Below are 26,302 nucleotides of genomic sequence, written 5' to 3'. Positions count from 1 at the left end.
GTAAGTGTTACAACATCAGAGAAACTGGAAGGGAATATATTCAAAACTTACATTCTGTGCTTGCAAAGAAGAAAAAATAGGATTTGTCACAAGATGTTTGAAGATGGACTAACGACTAAATATAGCAAACAAAAGCAATCACTTAAAAAGGGATTTAATTTAAGTATTTTTTTTTTTGGAAAAAGAGTTAATTAACTCATCATCAAAATTTTATTTATAATTGCTGTTATTTATGCTGTAAAAGGCAAAATTCTTATAAAATAAAAAACAATTATCTAAGCCGTTGCTGATTGTCATGTAATTTTTCAAACTAAAATAGCAATTTTTGTATGATAAGGAGTTACTATATATTTCTACTTCACTGTTATTGATATGTTTCAAAGAGCTCTAGTTAGATTAGACTATAATATGAACACAATGATTCGGTCCATTGTTTAAGTTTTTTTTTCCAATATAATTTAAAAAGTAATATTACTGATATATTTGCTATAAATCACATAACAGTATTTATTAAAAGAAATGAAATATTAATGTATATTCTCAGTAGTTTTAATTTGCTAAACCAGGTAGTTTTTCAAGTAATAATTGTCTCTTATGTGAACTGAGGAAAAATATAATTTCCAGCTTTATTTTTTAAATTGGTAATTTTTATTTTCACTAAATGTTAAGTAGCAATGTAATCATTTACATAATAATTGATTAGTACACAATTGTTTGTCAACACATTATTTATTATCTTAAACTGTCTGGAATTTATTATTAAAGGGTTGCGCTTGCGTAAAATTTACTAACGTGGAAATTCAGCTTTTTTGCCTTTTGGCTAATCTCATCCCTGATTAATAAACATTTTTAGAAGCACGACCTCCCTTCTTGCCCTTAGATCCCCATGCACCCTATTTTGGAAAAGTAAGCTGCCATTCCCTAAAAGACAACCTTTTTATTCATGTCCATTTTGAAAGAAATTAATTAACTGTTTAAATGATAATTACACTCTGGTAAAATTATCTGTGTTCATAGGTTTAATTCTGATTACTATTAAAAATATTTACTTTGTTAAGATTATTTTCAACTGGTTAAATTTTTATAAGTATCTCTTTTTTGGGGGGGGGGGAGTATATTAATTAATTTTATAAGCTATTTTAAATTTATTTTTTATATACATACTTTTTTTTTAAAAAAAAATGCATCTTTTAACGTTTATGTTCTCATAATTTTCAGTTTAAATTATAGTAAAAAGCTTTCAATTTGTTTATCAATTAATAATTTTTTTTAGTTTGCTTTAATTATTTCTTATAATTATAATTACTAAACTTCAAATTCTTTTCTTATTTTGATAATGATTGGGAGTCTCATTATTTTGATAATGAGAATGTTATTTTGATAATGAGTTTGAAATATACTCATAAAATAGTATAAGAGGGTAATTTGAAAAGTGTTGAGGATTAAATTCAGTTATTACGTAATATTATGCATTTTGATAAATTTTTACCATGTTAAGTGAGTGCCCTTTCAAATTTCAAAGTTTCCTTTTCTAATAGGAAGTGCCCTGCCCCTTTTTATTCCTGGGGAGAACTTAGTTAATAGCTTGTCTTTCTTCTTCATGAGTTAAGTTTTCTTCTTCTCTAATTAGGCTTGAGTTAAATTACTTTTAAGTTCTACTTTCTTTTAGAAGTACAGTTACTTCATCACGTATTGTTGTAGTATATTCTTGCCTTTTAAAACATGCCAACCTACCAAGTGCAGCATTTAAGTATCAATATTTTATTGCGGGCTCTGCAGATAAATTTTAGAATTTTTCCATGGTGCTGTTAGGACTGCCATTGGCAACTAAAATGGCAAGTAAAATGACTATTTTGAAGAGAAGGCCTTTAAAGCGACTAATTTTGCTAAAGTAAGGGCAGAAATACCTATTTTCCAAAGCTATAAATATATTGCATACGTAACTCTTTTACAAAAAATCGGTAATATATTTTTCCAATTCACTACTAAAAAAAATAATTTGCATGATTTTTTCCCCTCAACGTATGAATAAGGAATGGTTCTTTTTTGCTATATTGCACTCCATTTGAAAATTGCAATTACAATGGAATGTTTCATATCACTAAAGTGAACCATAGTCATGGATTATTACAAGAAAAGACCTGTCGTGTTTATGATGGCAATCACATATTGATATAAAATATTTCGAGTTAATTTTATTTAACATTATAAGAAAATATTGTTGGATTTTTCTTTTCTTTCTGTTTTTGTAAACATGCTGTTTTGTTTGCATGAATGTTTTCTGCTCATTTTCTTTTTTTTTTAATCAAGTAGAATGGTTAATGTATTTTTATTCTTGTAATTTTGTTTTACACAATTTTGACTTACCGTATATTCACATGAGTGTCATATTCAATTTAGAATATGTCTTAGATTTAAGCCTCAATTGAGTTTAACAAAATCTCTGTTTTGTTGCTTTTAATAATTCCTAGCTATATTTTTAAATTCCTAGTGATATTTGTGTAAAAGATCATTTAAATGATGTATGCAGGGCCCATATATTTATTCCATTTAAGAGAAAAACTCTACTGTATTATACCCATACTTTCAACCTGTCTTTTCATGCAAAACATTATAAAAATGCATTAAATAACAGAATTGGCACTTTTTGATTTATTTATTTCTTATAGTGCTTTTCCTATTTTTTCTGAATACTTCTCAATAATTATTCTTTACTAACAGACATCATCACTCCATACTTTTTCCATTCACTATATGATTGACGACATTCATATTATACATATTTTATTATAATCTAAAATTAAGCTGTCTAATCTAAATAAGCCTTATTTCTTGCATATTTTAATATTAAGTAATATACAATGGTGTTAGTAAAGCAGATTGAGTATACAACAGATTGAGTTTAAAGCTTTTACATTAATGAAATTATTGTTTATATTTTATAAATTGTAAATGCCTAAAAAATACATTATTTGGATATTTTATACCATTGAAGTATGAATATTCTAAGAATATAAGCCATTTTGGTAACTATTTTATGAATCTGGTAGCTATTTTGAAGAATATTTCTTTTATATTTGAGGCAATTCAAGCTACTGGTCTCGAAGTCTTGCTTTAGTGGCACCCTTAGGTTGCAGATTAATATGGAGGTTCTGCTGCTGAGAAGATCTTGCAAATGTGAAATATTTTAGAAAATATATAAGGCTTTCTAAAGATGTCAATCTCTTCATTATTGCTTGTATTCAGCTATTTCATTAAAAACTGTAAACATGTTATACTTTTATACATAAACACATTATTCAAATTTTCTGACCTAAATTCATGTCATTTACACACCCATGTAGACTTTTGATACAATTATGTGTATTTTTGATTTAAATCAATTGATTTTTATATTATATTGATACAGTAGAGAACCGATTATCCGGAACGATCGGGACTATCACTATTCCGGATAACTGATTTTTCCGGTTTTCTGAATCGCTACAAAAAGCCGTTTTTTTAGTGTTAAACTCAACTAAAAAAAAAAAAATTGGAAATAATCTTAAAAATAAGAAAAAACGATGAGGTAATACACTAATGATTATTTTTGAAATGATGGTAAGGTAAACATCTTTCAAAAAAGAAGGAAAAATCCTAAAATCTTATAAGGAAAAAAAAAAATTTTTTTAAAAATTGCGGGAAAATGTATCGAATTTTGCTCCGGTTTTTTGGTTTTCCGGTTTTCTGATTTCCGGATAACGGGTTCTGTACTGTATTATTATTATTTTATATTATATTACATTGATTTTAAAAGTTAAAAAACAGTGCTTTAAGTTATTGATACTTTTATTATTTTCTTTTCTTAGTTTTAAAATTTATTTTAAATAAATTGCTGCATTAATTAATTTTAGTTCTTTCTTTAGTTCTTTACTTTCTTTCTTGGTGTGTGTTAAACACATTTGAAATTACATGTCTAAAAATCTTTTGATTCTTAACATTGACAGTACAGATTAAAGTAAATATTTAATGCTGTCTTAATGTAGACTTGCATAGCTGTAGAAAGTAAATAAACATGTTTTTTTTTCAAAAAGAAAATGTTAATTAAAATTCTACCTTTTGATTAAAAAAGCATGAAATTCAAATCTACATTATAGTTTATTGATGGAAATTTCTATATTTCTAAAGCTTGAGGTTATATTAAAAAGAAATTACCTTAATATGCCAAAAATAGAAAAAAATAAAAAAGCTGAGTTCAGATATTTTTTTCCTGATATAGTGTCATTCTTCCCTATCAAAGTCTATTTGAAGCAGTAGGGTTATTAACTGGTTTTTATTTTTCTTCTCATAATATGTTTACGGTATCTTTGAAATTATCAGATTTTCTTTTGTGAAAAAAAATTCCAATGAGTACATAGATTTTTTTAAAAATGTTTTTTAGCTTAACTTATGTATTTTGATAAAGGATTAAAAATGAATATTTTAACATAAAAATATATAGATTGAATACTTATTTTTTGAGGAATGACAACATTTATAAACACAATCTGTTCCATTTATTTTGCCGTTTTATAAATCATGAGGAAAAAAAAAAAAGAGATCACAATTTTAAATTAAAATTTTGGTGTGCTAATTTAAACTTGGTGTTACTAGTTAAAATAGTATTCTTTAAATTATCTATTTTATCTTTTCTTTTAATTTCAATCAAGCCTTTGTATCAAAATGGTTGCTATGCATTATAATGAAAAATTATTTTAGTAAGTTAGAGCTTCTAAAATATTGTTATAATATAGTTTTAATATTAATTTAATTTTGATTAAACATTTATAAAGTTTTTTTAATCATAAATTAAAGCTCTTATAGTGTATTTGAATAAAAATAAAAATAATCTGATTTAAATAAAAAAAATCCAATTTAAATCAAAATAATCCGATTTTTTTTTTTTTTTTTTTTTTTAAAAATCAGAAAAATCACGAACCCTGCTTATATATCTATTATTATATTCCATATTTGACTAAATTTACTATATATTTTCATTGCTACTGTTGTATTTATAACGAGGTAAATCTTTAGACTGTGTTTTGTTACTTGAACAGTCTGTAATTTCGAAATATTGTTGCATCGATGAATTTGGAATCACAAAATTACTGAATTTTTATATCTAAAGGGGGGGGGAGCAGAACTCAAAAATGATATCGGTAATAAAGATTTTTTTTAGCCATTCATTAATATGTAATCTTCAAACTTCCTGAGGTGGTTTTTGAGGTATGGTAAATTAAGTGTAGTTACAATGTTTATGTTTGTGTTAATTGTTTCAGATCAGGACAATTCACTGTAAGGATGTCAAGAGATACTTACAATTTTCTGAAAAGACATCTTCAGGATAAGAAACACAATGTTTTACAAAATATAATTCAAGAACATCTGTATCTTGATGGTAAGTGCATAATACATAGATACCCTTATAACCTAAGCTCAAACATTAAGTTTATAACTGTATAATAAACTATTTATGCTTATTTGACACCAAGTGATATTATAATAATAATTAATTTTTTTAAAAACAAAACATTTATAGTGAGAAAATTTTTTGTTGTATATTTAAATATATCTTAAGTCATAACACTGTTTTAATTGTCTTAATGATATATTAGAACTTTTGTAGGTATTTTTGTTTTTAAAAAAAAATATTTAAAATATCAATTAAAAAATATGCAAATAATAAACCACTAGACTTTGTTAAAGTTATCTTGAAGTGAATTAAGTCTATTGTGTGCTTGCATTCACCATAGACTTAATTCAATGCAATTTTAAAAATTTAAAAAAAAAAAATTATTCAGATTTTTTAAATTTCTGTGGTTTTATTACGTTTTTTGAATTAGTTAGCATATTTATACAAAAAATAAAGTTTTATGATTAGTAAAAACTAGAATTTTGATGCATTTTTTTAAATTTGTAATTTATATTTTTTAATTATAAAAGTTCTCTAAAATGTATATTATAATTCTATTAAACTCGGTCTAGTTTACTGGATAATTGTTAAGTAATAATTTTTAAAATGCCACATTTTACACATTGTCACTATCTTGAGTATGCATTTTGTAACTTGATCAGCACTTCTCTTAGTATTATTTTTAAAATTTTGTCAACATTCTAGAATTTTAATTGTGTTTAGTTGAAATGCAATGTAATTAAACAACTCTTTATTTAATTTTTTGATTATTTGTACAGTGTATGAAGGAATCTCTCGAACCAAATCGCAGATCGATAGTACTGCTGGTGCTCTCGCTGGTGAAGCTGCCAGACAAGGTAAGTTTGTTTGATAAATTTGTTATTTGTGAATCTGTTCTGCTATTTTAATGAAATTCAGTATTTTAGCATAATAAAGGTATACTAGCAATGTGTTTTTTTTAATTCTAGCTAATAAATCCAAAGTATTTTATGGATTACTGAAAGAACCTGATATTCAGATTCCACTTGATGATGAAGATGAGGGTCAAGATGGTGATGATAAGCCGAAAGTAAGTTTAACAGGGTGCATAGTGCAAGCACCTTAAAGTACTTTAAAAAAAAGTACTTTAAGGTGCTTGTTTTCAATTTTCGTTTCACAGTATTTGTTAAAAGCCCTTAAAGGTGCCTTTTTCATTGGGTGTTTTTAAAAAAAATGCTTCATTTTTCCCTTTTACAAAACGAGATTTTTCTTTTACCATTTTGATTTTCGCCAGGAATTATGCAAAAACACACTGTTCATATTGTTCTATTCAATGTTTTCACAATTAATTCAACCCCAATCTATTCTGTCAGTCCGAAGCACATGAGAACACCATTAGTTTTACATGACGCAAAATTTCATGATTTTTGACAATTGTCAAAAACTATGCTAAAAGTTTTTTTTTGGTCATCGGTTAAAACCGTCAATTGTCAAAAACTTGCTAACCATGCCTAATTATGGTATATTTTTAAAGTGCTTAAAAATATTTTTGAGTTCTTGAAAAGTGCTGAAAAGGTGCTTATTTTTTGTTAAAAAATTATTATGCTTACCCTGGTTTAATTTTTGAGTTTTTGGCAATTTTTTTCATGTGTAATTAAAAGAAAGAAAAAACATGCTAAAACATAAATAAAAAACTGAGTGAAAGAAGCAGGTAAGGGACATTTTAGTGAATTTGAGAAATGGACTTAAAAATTTATACTTTACTAATTTTTATTACTTTACTTAATGTTTATATTTTTAGTATATTTGTGGAGAAATAATTCTAAAAATTTTTTTTTGCCTGGATTTATTTGACCCTAACATCTGTATAAAAAGGAGCTTGCTTTTTTTGGAAAACAGGCATCTGCTTGTTTTCATAGACCATTTTTAATATTTTTCAATTAATATAATTTTGTTTGAAAATCTAAACAAAATATACACATATTTAGGCTTATATTTTTAAATTGAAATTTTAGCTACCTCAATTCTGAAAAAACTGGCAACAAGTTTTATCTAGCGTTGTTAGTCCAAAACCAATTAAACGGCAGGGTGAACTTAACATTTGCAGTGTGCATGTTTTACTGCTATTTATCGCTTTTAATTGTTAAGAATTAGGTAATTATTAATTTTAAGAATGTTATTATTTTAAATAGCCCTAATTGTGGTCAAAATGTTTTATCATTTTGTTACATCTAAGATTGGAATATAACAAATATTGAACCACTTTATGGTATTCAGCCCTTTTGTTGAAAATTCTGTTGGCCGAATATTTCGCAAAGTGTTATTTGGAAATTATTTTTCAACAAAGTTTTTTTGGGAGAAATTTTAATAGATTTAGCAAAGAAAAATATTTCAATTCATTGAATGTTCTAATAGTTATTTGCTTAATATTTAAAAAATAATAATATTTCCTTAATTATAACAGATGCTTTGATGAACACAAAGTTTAATAAGGCACTAGAAATTATTTTTTTACGCATTTTAAATTTTAGTTGTTTGTAGACCTGATGAAGTGTGACTAAATTTTCTGATGAAAGTTTTAGATTTACAGAAAGACGAAAGCTCCTAAAAGTTATGCATAATAAGGTGAAACGTGTTTTAATTATTACATAATAGGTAGTTAAGGGTTGATGATTTATTTAAAATAAACAGATTCCTTTGAGAAAATTTGTAATGTATAATTTTCTCTGGGAAATTTGTCTGTTTTACAAATTTTTTTCGCTGGAAAAATTTCTCATTTTCTCTGGAAATTTTGTCTGTTTTAGGCATTTGGTGTGATAAAAATTATCTAAAAGCAGCATTCTATTTTAAAGAAAAAAGAAAGAGAGAAGGAGTAATAAAGAGATATTGTAAAAGTAATAAAGAAACTGTATTGACAGGAATTTTTTTTTCTATTATCTTAAACGAGGCTATGATGCTGTTATTCTAAAAATTCTTAAAAAATGTGCTTAAAAAAGCCTCTAAAGAGCATCAAAAATTGCATTAACTAGAAAAATGTAATACTCTTTAAATTTTCTAGAAAATATTTTTTTAAACAGAAAAAAAACGACTTGAAATTATAACCTGTTTCTATAAATGTAATAAAAGTTTGTGATAATTTAAATAAAGATGTAGTTAATGAATAATTCCTATTAGGGAAACTCTGAACTTCTTTGTGTGGCTCATCTTTCTGGTGTCATTTTTTAAGAAGTAAAAGGGCAGTTAGTGACATTTTGTTAAGAAAAAAATTCTTATGAAAATTTATAACATACTATATATGTGCATTTTTGTCAATAAAAAGATGTTTTCCCTGTATATTATTATAATATTTCTGGATTTCTCTGCTCTACCTTATAGATGTATGTTAACATAAAAACATAAACATTTTGCAACGTAACATTATGTTTATATCAAAATTTTTTGAAAATAGTTTATAATTGTTTTGTATTTTTTATATATTTTTAAAATTGATACAAATGAAATTACTTGTAATAATCAAACTTTAATTTTTTAAATTTTATGCTTTTTCAGAAAAAGAAACCAAAGAAAGATCCTTTGTTATCAAAAAAGTCTCGTAACGATCCAAACGCTCCTCAAGCAAATCGCATTCCTCTGCCAGAATTGTGAGTAATAATATTTTTTTTTTAACTATGTGGTTTATTTTCACTGTAAAAGTCTATTTTCATTGTTTATATTGCTAAAATATATTTTAAAAATTATAAGAGCATAAATTTGATTAATTATATTAATAAAAGCAGGACAAATGAAATCGAAATGTATTTTTTATTTCTGCATTTTAAAAAACATTTATGTCCAAATTCGAAAGTAAATAATGTGAATAAATATTTTCATGGTCATCATTTAGAGATTTATCTATTTAATATTATCTATTGTTAACATGAATACTTCAAAATTTCAGGGGAAAAAAATTAAAAAAACTTTGAGAGAAAGTGTTTTTTCCCACACTATTATTTCATTTTAAAAAATAAGCGTTTATTGGAGGATAGTGTTAAATCAAATTTTTTTCCTTTTTTTTGTGAAAATTACTTTAAATCATAGAAAAACATCAGGAGTCTCTTTGGAATTCATTTATTTTCATTGAAAATTGCTAATTTAAATCCAAGCAATATAAATTAATTCCTGTACCTGTCATCATCTATAACAAACATTACTTAAAGCTGGAAATTTGATTTTATCATTTGTTTCTTTTTTTCTTTCTATTTTTTTTATTTTGTTTTTTTTTCTTTAAAACATTTATGCCAAAATTTGAAAATAAATGATGTGAATAGATATTTTCATGATTATCATTTAATGATTTATCTAATGTTATCTATGCATGAATACTTTGCAAAAAAAAGAAAAGAAAAGTTAGAAAGTGTTTTTCAACAAATTATTATTTTATTTGAAAAATTAAGTGTTACTGTAAGATAATGTTAAATCATATTTTTTTGTAAAAAATTCTTTTATATAAAAAACATCAGGAGTCTCTTTACAATACATTTATTTTCATTGAAAGCTCATAAGCTCTTCAAATAATAAATTAGTACGGAAAAACCAGATATTTTATATCAGTTGGATTGAGTCTTTGTTAACCACGGCTTCATTTGATTTCTTGTGGAAGTTAGGTATATGATCAGATTATTCTGCCCTTTTTGTTTCATTGCTGGAAAATCTTATGCATAGTTGGGCAAGGAGGTTGGGATTGTAGCGTGCACCTAGAACCAGTATTGTGTTCAGATCATCATAAAAGATTACTTCCAAACTGTCGCCATTTGTGTAACTCTAGAGTGAAGTTAAGAACCAAATCAACTCCTAAATACTTCTGATAAAAAATTTGAACATTTCAATTTGCAGTAGATTTAAAACCATATAAGTTGTATTAGTTTTTCTTAATAAAAAATTATTGATAAAAACAAATCTATGGTCAATCTTGCCATATTGATCCTACCTAGACATTCATTTTGCAAAATTAAAAATAAAATTCCAGTGTTTGAGGTCATAAAACTTTTTCTTTTGGTAAAAATAAATCAATTAACAAATTTAAAAAAAAAAAAGTTAGCTAGTTACATGCATTAAACATTTCAATAAAGGATTCAGATAATATGAATTTTTATTGAAATAATGTATGTGTTTTGTATTTAAATAATAAAGTTTATTTTTAAAATAATTTATTTTCAGATTTATCATATATTTTTCTGATCTTTAGATTCAGGAAATTAATAAAAATGTGATATTTATTGTAAATAAATAATCCATTTACACCTGCTAAGGTCTGATAAAAATTTAATTATATCAATGATAAAAATAAAATAAACTCAGAAACTCTTTCTCATATTTCTCTTTTTATTTATTAAAATTGTTTTTATTTATACATTTATTATAAATACATTTATTTTATTTTCAGGCGTGATGCTGATAAACTAGATAAAATTAATGCTTTAAGGGAAGCTCAGAAACGTGTTCGCTTGGGCCCAAATAATTTGCCATCTATTTGTTTTTATACATTCTTGAATTCTCATCAAGGGTAAGTAACCTATGAACTTGTTTCTTGATAGCTAGAATATTTTAATTTGTTTTATGTACTTTTTTACTTTCTGTTGTATTAATTTAAAATAATCTTTGCAAGTTGTGTTGGTTGAATTGGTTTTATTATTTCTGTATATTTTATGCATTTGAAAGAACTATACATTATGTAATTCGCATTTGAGTTCAAATTTTAAGGTAAAATGTCTATTTTATTTTCTTTGGAATTTAAGCTGATTAAATTTCTACATTTATTTTAATATTTGGTTGGAAAAATTATTACTGATACTGAATCAAAAATAATCAAAATTTGTTTTACAACTGAAACATTCTTTAAATGTCCATTTCCCATATCCCTGCCAACTTGTGAAATCTACCTGCATAAAGCATTTTTTTTTTTTCGATAGCAAAATTAAGGTTATAGTTTCACTTTTAAGCACAACAAGCATATCATAAAATAAACAAATTATGTTTTGAAAGTCAGATTCTAAAATGCTTAAAATTTAGTTGCATAGAAGGATTTATTATTTATTTTATACATTTGAAAATTTATAAAATAGTTTTTTTTATTTAAACAAAATTTTGTATTTATTTCTCATTTATTACTTATTTAGAGTTACATGTGCTGAAATAAGTGAAGATTCTAGTCTGTTAAGTGCTGGAGCTTCAGACTCTTTAGTACGGATATGGAGCTTAAATTCCAATAAACTGAAAGCAATGAAACCTGCTCAGGAACTTGAAAATATTGACAAAGAAGCTGGTAATGTTTTGATTGTACATTTTGTAACTATAATTTTTTTAACTATATTTTTAAAATACATTTTAAAACTATAATTATACTATTATTAAATTATTTGTACTATAAATTAATGACTAAAGTCACAAAGATGTATAATGCAAATTGTCTTAAATAGAATTATATGCATTGCAGTCTATTTTTAAATAGAATAAGCTTTTTAAAATTGAGAGAGTTATAGAATTAAGTTCGTGAATTATTTCGTTTGATATGAACTTAATTAATTAACACTTTCTGGCATACATAAAATAATGGCTATAGTTTTTTAAAAAATATTTTTTGGAGAAAAAGGGATATTTTATTTACAGTTCGCAATATTGGGGTTTTGTTTATTCAGAAATATAAATTTTAGTGTCAAACACTAAAATTTTTCATTTCTAATTTACTTGTATGAAAAGTGTAAAACAATAAATGTATTTGCATAAGCAATTACAAGCATGAGCCTGGGGAAAAGTTTAGGAAAATTGAAATTCACTAAATAAATTTCGGGGGAAATTAAAATAATAGCTAAGCTAATTTGAAAAAAACTACCTAAACTGAAAAAAAAATTACTTTTAGTCAACTCTGTCTTTTCTTATGCGTATATGTAAGTATATAAGAACAGTTGAAAGTAAAAATACATAGTGAATGGAATAAAATAAAATAGCATGTTGCAAACTCTTTGAAAAAGACAAAGTTGACTAGCTATGAATTCCAAACTAAATATAAAAGTATGGAGAGGGTCATCTACCATTTGTTTTTAATCTTCATTTTGTTACTTTATTAGAGTGTTTGTGTAGTCAAATGAGCCTTGCATGATGTTCTAAAAGTAAAGTATTTTGTTTTTAACTGAATTGTAACATTCTATTAAATTGTGAAAATTAGTAAAAAAAAAATTTTCTTAGCTTTTTTATTATTTATTTATTTTTTGTTAATGCAATGTCTTAATTGCACCTTGTCTTTACAATAACACTTAGTATTTTTCATTGAGCCTTGTTTATCTTTGTTTCAGATGACGTACTGTATAGGATGATGGATGAAAGAAATGCATGTGATATAAGAACAATGGTTGGACATAGTGGTCCTGTTTATTCTACTAGTTTCAGTCCTGACAGAAATCTTCTACTTTCATGTTCTGAAGATGCTACAGGTATATATTGATTCATTTTGAATTTTTATCGACGAAATGTTGAATCTTCTATGCGTCTGATTTCATCAGATCTGATTTCATCTGATTGCTTTTGTTTTATATAAAGTTTGGTTTATAAACCTATCTTGAGAATGAAATTTCTTTTTTTCCCCTCTCTCTTTCAATAAAAACAATTTCATGACGTCAATCTGATGCAATTTCTTTGCTTGTTTCAACTATAACACTTCATGGTGCATAGGATTTTTAAAAAGTGCTTAAAGGTGCTTATTTTCGATTTTCGTTTTTAAATGCCCTTAAAAGTGCTTTTTTCATAGGGTGTTTTTAAAAAGTGCTTAATTTTCCTTTTTCGAAAATGAGATTTTTTTCTTTACCATGTTAATTTTTGCCATGTATTATGCATCTATCTCGGTATCTATTTCTGTGTACCATAGCGTATGAAAGCGCTAATTATTTTACAGGTTTGATGAAATACTTGCGAGTCCGCATGTGAGCTGGGTTCGGTGAGATTATTGCACTCTCATGTGCAACTCTGCAGCATTTTGCTACAAGATATTCTCAATTTCAAGCCTCATTTTCCACTCTCTGAAATCGAACCAAAAAATCTCTTGATCATTTTTAGTGGCTAATATAATCAAGAAAAGAGTTTCTTGTCAAAAACTAGTTATTTTATCATGATCATGTAAAGTCTTTGAAAATTATTTTGCATTTTGTTAGTGTATATGGTGCTCAAAATTATTTTTTGAATGCTTAAAAGGTGCTTATTTTTTGTTGAAAGATTTGGCTACGCACCCTGCTCTTAGATTAAGTTGGTTGAAATAGACAGGGTATCGACGCACCTGGAAAGTCATGAAAAATCATGTCATGAATTTCGGTATTGATCAAAATTTATCATGAAATGTCATGATTTTAACTATTTATTTAAGAAAATCATGGAAAGTCATGGATTTAGGTCGCTGAAAAATCTAATTTTTAAAATGGAATTTAAAAATTACCCCACCCCCCATTTCATGTTGTTCCGAATATCTGAATTTGTAATAAAATCCCCACTCACAGTCATATTTTATTAAAATATAAAATGTTTTTATCATGTTCTTTAAAAGTTATGGTGTTCTTTCAAAAAATGAAAGAAAAAACATCATTTCTAGAGCAAATTATCTTATAAACTTCTGTGATTTCAAAATTTTTGTTATTATTTTTATTTTATCAATTTAAAATTCTAGCTGAAGCAAGCCAGTCTTTGGCGAATTTTTTTTATTCCTAAATGAGAACATAAAAATCAGGAGTATTTCTTTCTTTTTGGATGAACAAGAAAAGTATCTTTGGAATATAATTCTGCAGNCCATAGCGTATGAAAGCGCCAATCATTTTGCAGGTTTGATGAAATATTTGCAAGTCCGCATGTGAGCTGGGTTCGGTGAGATTATTGCACTCTCATGTGCAACTCTGCAGCAATGGTGCTTAAAATTATTTTTTGAATGCTTAAAAGGTGCTTATTTTTTGTTGAAAGATTTGGCTACGCACCCTGCTCTTAGATTAAGTTGGTTGAAATAGACAGGGTATCGGCGCACCTGGAAAGTCATGAAAAATCATGTCATGAATTTCGGTATTGAGCAAAATTTGTCATGAAATGTCATGATTTTAACTATTTATTTAAGAAAATCATGGAAAGTCATGGATTTAGGTCACTAAAAAATCTAATTTTTAAAATGGAATTAAAAAATTACCCCACCCCCCATTTCATGTTGTTCCGAATATCTGAATTTGTAATAAAATCCCCACTCACAGTCATATTTTATTAAAATATAAAATGTTTTTATCATGTTCTTTAAAAGTTATGGTGTTCTTTCAAAGAATGAAAGAAAAAACATCATTTCTAGAGCAAATTATCTTTTAAACTTCTGTGATTAAAATTTTTGTTATTATTTTTATTTTATCAATTTAAAATTCTAGCTGAAGCAAGCCTGTCTTTGGCGAATTTTTTTTATTCCTAAATGAGAACATAAAAATCAGGAGTATTTCTTTCCTTTTGGATGAACAAGAAAAGTATCTTTGGACTATAATTCTGCAGAAAAAAAATTATTTGCTTTGGTATTTTTTTTCAGCTCTTTCTTTACTCTGTTTTTTTAAATTTAAAATTTTTAAATATGAAGATACAGAATATAACAGTTTTGGTTATACCTATCATTTCAATTTAAGTAATTATAATGCTTTTTTTAAATTTCTTGTGTTTTTGTTAGAGAAAATAGTAACTTCATTAAATCATGAAAAATTCTAAGAATTAGTCATGGAAAGTCATGAATTTGAACATCTAAAATGTAGCAGATACCCTGAATAGAAGAAATATACTAGTAGAGAATGACCTTGCACATTTGTTACATGTGTGCAAATAAGTCTTAAGTTGCTAGTTGCTTGAGAATAAGCATAATTACAGTTTATGGACCACTATTCTATGAAATGGTAATTTGTATTAAAAAATATAATAAACTTAGAGAGCAAATTATTTAAAAATATGAAAATTGAGAGCATAAAAATGTGTTTCAAATTCCGTCGATAGAAAGACAAAGCTGCTATGCTTAGTACCATTATGCCATATTTGACGTTCAGTAGTTAGCATATATTAAATAACTAGTAATTTTATATAATATTCAACATTTTATGTGTCCTGAATTATCTTTGCTACTAAATTTAAAATTATTTGACCAATAATATTAGCTGTGTAAATAGTTATTAAATATTTTAAAACAGCATGAAGTTATTAATTTTATTTTTTGAATCCAACATTTTACATCATTTAAAATATTTTACTTGTTAAAACCCATAGTATTTTTTGAATAATCTTAAATATGCTGATTCTGTCAAGTAATTTTCATTTGAAAATATTAATAATTATGTATTACATTTAACATTTCATTTGTCTAAAAATATATTGTCTAACAATTCATAACACTAAGTGGATAGCATTAGATATGAAGATTCATCACAGATTATACATGATATTACAATTTGTATTTGTGAAACTAATAATTGATGTTCATTAAATGAACATTTTATATGACTTAAAATATTTATTGTAATTACGTCATATTCATACTTTCTTTCCCGAAATTTGATATCACTAATATATGTTAGTCCAATTTTTGTGTACATTGATTACAGGAAAAACTTTTACTGTTATTTTGTATCTTATCATCCAAAAATATTTTTGAGTGTTAACTATTTCAATTTTGTTTCTAGTTCGATTGTGGAGTTTACAAACTTGGACAAATGTTGTTTGTTATAAAGGACATTGCTTTCCGATATGGGATGTTAAATTTAGGTAAATTTGCAATTATAAAAGCTGTATAAATATGTTATCTTATTTTTTCAGACAGAAAAAAAAAGTCTTAGAATAATGTTTTTTAAAGAATTATTTATTTTTAATTCAAAGATCAAGTGTAAATGTTTTTTAATATATCTTATATCTAAAAATAAGGCATAACTGATAAATCAATAATAAAATTTATGCCACTGATTATGAAATTTACTTAAGCTTTATATTCATTAACAGAGCATATTTGAAAGAATGCAAAGTTCAGTTAAGCTTCATATTAATTAAACAGAGCATATATGCAAGAAATAGGAAGAAAAAAAAAGAAGTTGTAATGTTTTTTAGTTAAGAGGTTGCTATTTTTATCAACCTTAACTGTCTGTGTTGCAAAAGTGATATTTCAAATCGTATTTATATATCTGATAAATTGTTTAAGCATTCAGATAGGTCAAATCATTTGCCTTAAAAGTGTTTCTTCAAAAGCGCAAAATTGTTGTTGAAACTTTTTCCTAAGATAATGACAATTGCTAAAATTGCTTGAAAAATCAATATTTTAAATTTTTCATTACAAAAATACTGGTTTAATTAGTCATTGGTAGGATCTTTTTAGGAGAAAGTTATAATTGTTTTAGTAGTTTTATCTAAAACTTTGTATTTGTTTCAGCAATTTAAATTATTTTATTAACAACTTGGAAATTTCAAATTGAATAATATTCTATTACAATATGTTTTAACTCACTGTGTGAGATTTAAATTATTATTTTGTGTGAGGTTTAAATAATTATTTTGAGATCAGACTGGATGTAGCATTACATTGAATTTTTATTATTATTGTCTTATATTTACATGAGAAATATATTGTATGTTGTTACTAAATAAAAAAATATGCTGTGTTTGATAACTATAGGAAATGAAATATTGTTAAAGTATTAGTATAAATATTTTAGCAAATCTTTCTATTGTTTAGTCCATATGGTTATTACTTTGCATCCTGTGGACATGATAGAACAGCCCGATTGTGGGCAACAGACCAGTATCAACCTGTCAGAGTTTTTAGTGGACATGTATCTGACGTCGATGTAAGTATCTAGTGTTCTATTGAAAACATTTTGATTTCCTTGAATTATTTTATTGCGTTCTTTAACAAATTTTCTGATTTATAGAAGCCTTCATATAATTTTGGTCTCTTCACTTTTTTTCCTTTAATTCAACCGTTCAATAATATAAGTAAAAATTCAATGATTAAGATAATTTACTCTCAGGCTACATTTATATGGAAGATATATTCTCTTTCTGAACAGTATATTTAAAAATGTTTTTTAGTCTTATTTTTTAAAATTTAATATCTTATAATTTTGTATGCTATATATCAGGGGTGGCTAACTTGTGGTTCGCGAGCCACATGCGGCTCTTTGAAGGATTATTTGTGGCTCTCGATAAATGTACCCAAGTTCCCTTTTCATTTTTGTGCTATTATATTTTAATATTTTTCTAAATTCATTTGAAATCAACATAATTCAAGGTGAGTTTTCCATTTCCAATATAATTACAACCCAAAAAGCATCTGAAGAATTAGAATTAATAGAGATGCAAAACGATCAAGCTCTACAATTAAAAAATAAGTCGATGTCGATTACTGAATTTTGGAAATTTGTACCAGAATCGAAGTATCCTGAAATATAAAAGGCTGCTTGTCAAATTATTTCAATATTCGGAACAACATACTTATGTGAATCATATTATTCAACTTTGAAATTCGTGAAATCCAACCACCGATCAGTATTAACTAACCAGCATCTCAAAGAATTATTGAGAAGTGCTGTCACCAATTATTCCAACCAAATTTTAATGAATTATCAAGAGAAGTAAAATAAATGTGTTTAATTTATAATATTTAAATTCAATACACATATTTTGCACTTTTATTTATATACTTTTAATAAATATAATTTATGTAAAGAAACTTTTTTTAATACCTGTTTTGCATGCCTTTTAAATATGTATTTAACTGCAGCTCGCGAAAAATATCACATTTTGAAAAATGGCTCGACTATCAAGGAGCTTGGCCACTCCTGCTATATATATATATATATGTTTCTATTGAATGGTCATAGATTGTCTATAAAAACAGTGTATAAATTTTATCTTTTCTGGTACAGTAGAGAACCGATTATCCGGAACGATCGGGACTATCGCTATTCCGGATAACTGATTTTTCCGGTTTTCTGAATCGCTACAAAAAGCCGTTTTTTTAGTGTTAAACCCAACTAAAAAAAAAACTTTTGGAAATAATCTTAAAAATAAGAAAAAACGATGAGGCAATGCACTAATGATTATTTCTGAAATGATGGTAAGGTAAACATCTTTCAAAAAAGAAAGAAAAATCCTAAAATTTTATGAGGAAAAAAAAATTTTTTTTTAAAAATTGCGGGAAAACTTATCGACTTTCGTTCGGTTTTTTGGTTTTCCGGTTTTCTGATTTCCGGATAATGGGTTCTGTACTGTATAAGTGATAGGTTACACTAATTTAAACTTTGCATAAAACGTGTTTCATAAAATTACCTAATTAAGATTTAATGACTTAAAAACATCCGAAATTTTAATATCCATTCAACAATTGAGCTAGAAGGTAGTGATTATAAGATTACCCTGATCACAAATAAATGCCTTTTTCTACTTTAACTAATTTATGTGCTTTTTTTCTTTTCTTTCTCCCTAGTGTATTCAATTTCACCCTAATTCAAATTACATAGCTACTGGCTCAAGTGATAGGACCATAAGGTTATGGGATGTTTTATCCGGGAGCTGTGTCAGAGTCATGACTGGTCATAAGGTAATTGAAAAAATTTCATTTCATTAGTTGCATTAATTAATAAAAAAATATATAAATTATAATTCTTTTTCGTAATAAAAAAGCTTAACAATAAAAGCTTAACATAATGATTTAAAAGCTTAACAAAATTGCTCTTAACATAATGATTTTAATGTCAAATATGTTGATTAACTTGAATCATTGATTTGAAGCAATAAAACAAAGAAAAAATACAATTTATCTGAATTATTTATTGTTTTACAGTCACTATTTAAGTACCATCATACTTTGTTCAATGCTCATCATAATTTTTAATTTTAATTGCTATTAGACATTTTTTTTTTTGTTAAAAAAAATGTCTTATAGCATGTCTAGATCTCAAACGATTATTGCAAGTTTAGGGGGAAAAAACTTAATTTTAGTTTTATATACTAATTATTTATACTTTATTAATAGCTGACAGATAAATTTCTTTTTTTTTTTTTTTTTTTTTTTTTTTTTTTTTTTTTTTTTTTTTTTTTTTTTTTTTNGGGAAAAAAACTTAATTTTAGTTTTATATACTATTATTTATACTTTATTAATAGCTGACAGATAATTTTTTTTTTTTTTTGGTTTTAGCTATTCAAGATATAATTTATTTAATTAAATTAGTCATCAAGTTTATCTTTTAAATTTTTTGTATATTATATTAATTTTTCTATATTACATCTTAAAAAGATGTTTAAGAATGTAAAAAATATACTATGCTTATAAAACTATGCACATTTTATTAAAAAAATGTTTTTTTTTAATAAAATTTGTAAATGTGTATGAAACAGTGTTTGTTGTAATGCTAATGAAAACTGTACAGAACATATATATTTTCCCAAATTTTTGTTAACATTTAATTTAATTTGTAAATATATTTTTGATTACTTTATTTGTTTTACACCTTTTATTTATTTTCTGTGTATTTATTTTTGTTAAGCTTAATAACTTTACTTTTGCCTTTAGTTCTGTTTAATAAAATTTTTGTTCGTGTAAAGTTTGTTGTGAAATTTTTTTAATTGTAAAAAGGAAAAAAAATAATATGATTCTTGTAAGCGTAAATGTGAAAGAAAAATTTCTTTCGAAAAGCGTGAATTTATTATTTTAGTATGGATATTTAGAGTTCTTATTTAAAGAGCTGATACTAAACAATATATTTAGTTCTACTTCATTGTATAGTTAAGATTTTTTTTTAAAGATTTTAATTCAAACAAAGAAATTTTTTTATTCTAGATCAAAATCAAATTAATGATCTAGAATAAAAATTGTTTTGATGTTTATGTGTTGCAATTTGTTCTAGAGCTGTTGGCTTTTCAGAGTTTTATGCTCAAATTTGCACTTATTTTGAAAAATATTTTGAAAGTTTTTAAATTTTACTTTAGATTTATGATGTTAAGACTTCAGTTTTCCAAAAATAAAATTAAAAAGTTTTAATTAAAGTTGTTTTTTTTTTAAAAAAAAATAGTGGCAAAACCAGTTGGATACCTTAAGTTGGTAGGTTAAAATTATTTTTTAAAAATACGAAGAAAATATATACTAAGGAAAATTCTTGTTTATGTTACAATATTGTTTTCATATTGTGTTAAAATTATTGTCACTTAGATATTAATAGACTTACTTGTTAATGAAGAAAGTATGTCTTAATACTAATTTATTTAAAATATTTTATTTTAAATGTTTATTTACTTATATATTTTTTCAATTTATTACAAGAAGTTCCCCTTCTAGTTCTACTAGAAGTTGTTTTTCAGTGATTTTCATTTTTGAAGACTGGAGAAAAATTGTAAATCCTTAAAAAGTTTTACTAAAATTTCTTAAAATGGTTATTTTAGTAATGATAGGTTACAGATTGATGACTAGAATATAAAGAATCATATTTAAACAAGATCTTCTTAAATGGATTCACTATATTTGGTTTAGTTTTCTGATATATATTTTAGTTTTTAATGATTTGTTTCTCTTGCTATTTAGGGAGCTGTGTATAATTTAGCATTTTCAACTTGTGGTAGATTTCTTGCATCTGCTGGTATGTAAATACTTCCTTTACAATATTCAGTTATTTTCTAATTATCCATCATCCATGAAAGGTTTAGTTATCATTTTGTATTTTTTGCAGTTTCAGTCATTAAAAGACATTTTCCAAAGATGTTTATTGTAGATTTTCATAAGTGTGTATACTTATTTATATGCTTTTTTTTAAAAAATTATATCTATTGTTGCATTCTTGTACATTTTCATCAGCAAATATGTTTGTAATGCATAATTTCAAAGTATTATATAGTCACGGTTCGTAGCGTTTTTAAAAGGGCTTATTTTCGTTTTTTAAAGCCCTTAAAGGTGCTTGTTTTCATTCGGTGTTTTTAAAAAGTGCTTAATTTTTCCTTTTAGAAAAACAGATTTTTTTCTTTACCATGTTCATTGATTTTCGCCATGTATTATGCAAAAGCGTCCTTTTCGCATTTTTCTATTCAGTGTTTTCACTATTCATTCAACCACAATCCAATCCGTATGAAAGTACCAATCATTTTACATGCTTGATGAAATACTTGAGAGTTCGCATGTGCGTCAACTGAGCTGGGTTCAGTGAGATTATTGTCAGGCTTCATTTTCCACCCTCTGATATCGAACTTTAAAATCTCTTGATCTTTTTATAATGGCTAATATAATGAAGAAAAGAGTTCTTTGTCAGAAAGTAGTTGTTTTATCATGATTGTGTAAAGTCTTTGAAAATTATTTTGCATTATGCTAATGTATATAATGCTTAAAAATATTTTTTGAGTTCATAAAAAGTGTTTAAAAAATGCTTATTTTTTGTTAAAAGATTTGACTACGCACCTTGATACTGTTCTCAAGTGCTATACGTAATTTTGCTTTTAATTGTAACATACTGCGATACACACGATTAAAAAATTAAGCATAGTGAATCATATTCACAAATTTAAGAAAAATCACGCTTTATAATATATTTTAAAGAAAATAAACTTTGGTAAATCTTAGTTTGTTATCTTTCAAAATATTGTAATACAAAAGATTTTATTATGTTCAAAATACATTACTGATATTCTAAGGTAATAAAGAGATTTTGTGTTTTTAAAATTGAAACAGATATGCTAAATATTAATTTTTAAATTAATTCTAATATGCTTCATGAAATTTTTCATATAAATTTAGAGTGGTTCCAGCCTTTAAAAGTCTGCAAGAATGCTAATGCTAGAATGCTGATTTAAAACACAATGTAACTATCAAACTATTTGCATTGGTAGTCCTAGGCTGCAAATATTAAAACAACTATTAAATAGTGTAAAATTGATACTTAATCTATGTTTTAATGTAATAAAATCTGGTTGACTAGTATACTAACTAGCTTACTAACTGTTACAGAGTAGGTCCTTGGCAAATTTGATTTTAGATCTTTAAATTATTTTTTTTTAATTGAGTGGGAGCCCCTGTTGTATGTAAAAAAAATAAATTTCTTTTTCTGTTTTACTTTTCTTGGTTATTTCTTTCCATCTTAATCTTTATTTATTTATAGAATTTAATATTTTTACTTATTCGTAGATATTTCTCATTATATGTTCTTTATGTACTTGAAAACTTAGATTAAATCAGCATAACTTTAGATAACACCAAAATTTTTACATTAATTGCTCTACTTCAAAGTTTCAAACATATATTTTTGTATTTGTTTTTTTTTGGTTGAATTTCATTATTTATTTAAACTTTTTTTAAATTTATCAGAAAAAAGTGGCAATTGATTTTAGTTGTAGTTAATTTTTAATGATAGGTAATTAGTTTTTGGGCTTCTAATGGAGTACATATAATTTTAAGCTTGAAAATTAGACTGAAAATATTCAGAAAATCACAAGGAAAAAACTTAGACCATCAAAAAAGTTAATTTAAGTATTTAGTTAAAAAGATTTTACCCTATTGACATTTATATTGAAACAAATGGTTTGTCTTAAGTGTTTGACTTTTAAAGGTAATCATGAAAATTTTGCTAAAAAAAGTTATATGTACCGGTTTTGTAAATATATCTGAAGCTGGGATTATGTAAAGTAATAATTTAAATGTTTCATTATTATGAGAAGAATTTAAAGATTGTCCTTGTAAAATGTAAAAAAACAGTGAAATAAAATGAACTCAGTTTAATTTATAACAGCATACATTCAATTCGTTGTCTGGAATTAAATTGTAGTTTTATTAAAAATTGTACAGTGCTTGTGAAAAAAAAAACTTTTTTTATTTTAATGATGATTTTAGAACTGATTATTTTCACTGATTAGTTATTAAAAATTAATTTCAATTTTGAACCAATACTTTTTTAAAATTAATTCCTCAGTTTATGTTGTTTATGAGTAAATGAAGCTTCATATGCACTGTAGTTACACTAAGACCATGATGTTTTTAGTTAAGAAAGCGTAATAAATTATTTTAATTATAAAATTCCCAAGAAATAAGAATAGCATCAGAATTGTATTTTTGAGTTTATTTTATACGTACAAACTGTTTTGAATGCAGATGTTAAAAATCAAAATGATAATACAGAATTATTGAGCAAAACAAAAAAGTAAACTTGTAGTCTTTGGAAATACTTATACTTGTTTTGCAGTCGTTGTATATGCAAGTTGAAAATGAAAATATAATTCAATGAAATCCAATTGCTTTACATAACGGTAACATTTAATTTAAACTATTTATATGTTTAAAATATTGATGAATATCATTATCCCTTAATATTCTTTAGGTTGGTAGATATGAAATGTCAGATTTTTAAGTGAATACATATAACTTACTGCTTATCTTTTTTCAAAAACTGTTTATTTTATCAAAATGTGCTCGCATTTGTTTTAATACACTTTTTGAACGGGATTTTAATGCATAGATGCCTGTATAAAAAAAAATCTTTATCTTTAGAATCAATAAACTCTATATTCTTTAAATTAATAAATTTTATAGATTGTCTTCATTTTCATACTGTTCAGCTCCTAAAAACTGTTTTAAATGTTTAAAAAAAATGAATGTCATTTGATGAAAGATGTGGTAATCAAGCTGGAGGCTGCAAAATTACATTAAAAAAATGCCTTTCAATGATAACAGGTTAGTAATGATGTGCATGCAGTGCAACTGATTCAGCTTATTTAGTTCATGCAGTGCCCACTTATTCTTCTTTTCACCTTATTAACTTCAGAAAGGCAGGGGTGATTGTGAGCCCAAGTCAAAATTCCGGAAAATTGCTTGAGTTAAAAAAAAAAATTTTTAATTGAAAAAAATTTAAACAAGTTTTTTTTCCTTTTTCTCATTATTTCTTAGTTTAATTAAAATATATTTAAAATTTTGCACATACCTATACCACTTATACATACCTATGACCTGGAGAAGTATTTAAAATTTACAAATATGTCTTTCTTTCTTGAGGTAATGATTATAACAACTATTTACTGATAAAAAATAAATATAAGCTTATAAAGTATCTCTCTGGCTCTCCCTTACAAACAAATAAAATAAACTGTGTTTTTAAGTTCCACCTTTGCAAATTTGATTTCCGGGAACTTCTGCGATCAATGATTCTTTGAAACGTCTGGACCTTCTTTCTCCGGAAACTTCCGGATCACTGTTAGCAAAAAATCCGGAAATCCAGATTTTTTCCGGAGCACAATCAGCCATGGAAAGGTGTCACAATAACTTTGTAAGGTCAACTTTTATTTTATAATAAAATTATATAGTTTTTCATATTTATATTTAATTTATTAAATTCATTTTTTATATGTTAGATAAAAATATTTTAGTGTACTAGTTAATGCATTAAAATTATTCTCTTTAGGATCGGACAAAAAAATACTCATTTGGGATATTGCATATGGTCATTTGTTGGCAGAACTTACCGGTCACCATGATACTATTTATTCCTTATGTTTCAGTCGAGAAGGAACTGTACTAGCTTCTGGTAAAGTATTTTTTATTATAAAAGCTATTAATTTCACTAAAAAAGATTAAACAAAATTTTTAGAAGTATCGAATAATAAATTTATGCTTGTTTACTTGGCATAAAAATGTTACGATTCTACACATTTTCATCACACAAATGTTTCTGTAATTTTTTTAGGTGGATTAGACAATTGTATAAAACTATGGGACATCAGTAAATTATTGGAAGAAATAGATTTGGAAGATCTAAATATTTCACATGCACCAACTGTCAAGTAAGTAAATAGTTTTAAATATATACATTTACATGATCCTATTTGCTGTCAAAAAGCTCAGAAGTAAAAGCTCTCTAAGAACTAGCCTTGCAGAGTTCTCAAATTAAATTATATTATATCATATAGTTTTGGATACTAATATTACAATGCTAGAAGCTGCAACTTCTTCCAAAATTAACAAATCTCAAATGCAATGTGTTAATCTAAAATGGTAGGAAGTGGTGGATTCTGGGAGTTTTAGGAAAGAAAATTATTTAATTCAATAAAATATTGATATTACCAAAAGTAATTTTTGGAAGAAAAATAAAATGGTCTTAATATTGTAGCAAAGCATTTTTTTTCTGTTAGTTTTTAGCAACTATCTTTGATTGACTTAGATTTTCATTGACTTATGAATTGGAATAAGTTAACAATTAGTTAGAAAGATTACGAATTCAGTTAACACTAGTTTTCAGTTTTCCACTAAAAATTCTTGGATTTTATTGGGAGTCACAGAAAAACAAACTAGTAAATATTAAAATTTATTAACTATGAAATATTTGACTTTTTATATACAGCAGGACTTTTTATTTAATTGAGAAAATATGGTGGGTAAAACATTATGTGAAAAAATTTCTTAGGTAGCCGCTAAATTTCCAAACCTATTTGCTGAGTATATTTATAAAAAACTGCAGCTTTTGGAACTTAACTTATAATTGATTAAATCTATATGACCAAGCTTCAATTTGTAACAAAATTTAAAGTTATCATTCTTACAAACCTTAAAATCTCTTTAATATTTATTGTTTTTTTAATTTAGGAATACCAGTGATGCTTATTTACTGGGAACATTCAAAACTAAATCTACACCTGTGCTATCTTTGCATTTCACTAGAAGAAATCTGTTATTATCTGCAGGAATGTATCTTGGTTAATTTTTTTGTTATTTCTTTTGTAAATTTATTCATTATATTATCAAAACTTAGGGTTGATGAATTTTCAGTTGTTTTATTAATTCATAATGTAAATAAACATTCACATTTTATAAATAAGTCATTTGTAAAAAAATTTTTAAATCTTAAATGCCAACCGAAACTTGAT

At 25.4% G+C, this 26,302-nt stretch overlaps 1 protein-coding gene across 1 annotated transcript in view; it reads left to right on the top strand.

Moving 5' to 3' along the window:
- LOC107438428 (TATA-box binding protein associated factor 5) overlaps positions 1-26,253 on the top strand; it is a 39,164-nt gene extending 12,911 nt beyond the window's left edge. Inside the window, exons 8-20 of the mRNA XM_043047611.2 lie at positions 6,211-6,288; positions 6,400-6,500; positions 8,960-9,051; positions 10,833-10,952; positions 11,566-11,711; positions 12,739-12,876; positions 16,111-16,192; positions 17,151-17,262; positions 18,903-19,016; positions 20,994-21,048; positions 24,844-24,966; positions 25,126-25,222; positions 26,022-26,253. Coding sequence (XP_042903545.1) covers positions 6,211-6,288; positions 6,400-6,500; positions 8,960-9,051; positions 10,833-10,952; positions 11,566-11,711; positions 12,739-12,876; positions 16,111-16,192; positions 17,151-17,262; positions 18,903-19,016; positions 20,994-21,048; positions 24,844-24,966; positions 25,126-25,222; positions 26,022-26,136 — 1,373 coding nt within the window. The 3' untranslated portion in view covers positions 26,137-26,253. The remainder of the gene's footprint in view (positions 1-6,210; positions 6,289-6,399; positions 6,501-8,959; positions 9,052-10,832; positions 10,953-11,565; positions 11,712-12,738; positions 12,877-16,110; positions 16,193-17,150; positions 17,263-18,902; positions 19,017-20,993; positions 21,049-24,843; positions 24,967-25,125; positions 25,223-26,021) is intronic.
- Positions 26,254-26,302: the final 49 nt, after the last annotated feature.

This window comes from Parasteatoda tepidariorum, chromosome 9, assembly GCF_043381705.1.
Source record: "Parasteatoda tepidariorum isolate YZ-2023 chromosome 9, CAS_Ptep_4.0, whole genome shotgun sequence".
NCBI classification, from domain to species: domain Eukaryota; kingdom Metazoa; phylum Arthropoda; class Arachnida; order Araneae; family Theridiidae; genus Parasteatoda; species Parasteatoda tepidariorum.
Note: the sequence above shows the minus strand (reverse complement) of the source record. Positions and strands in the feature narration are given on the sequence as shown.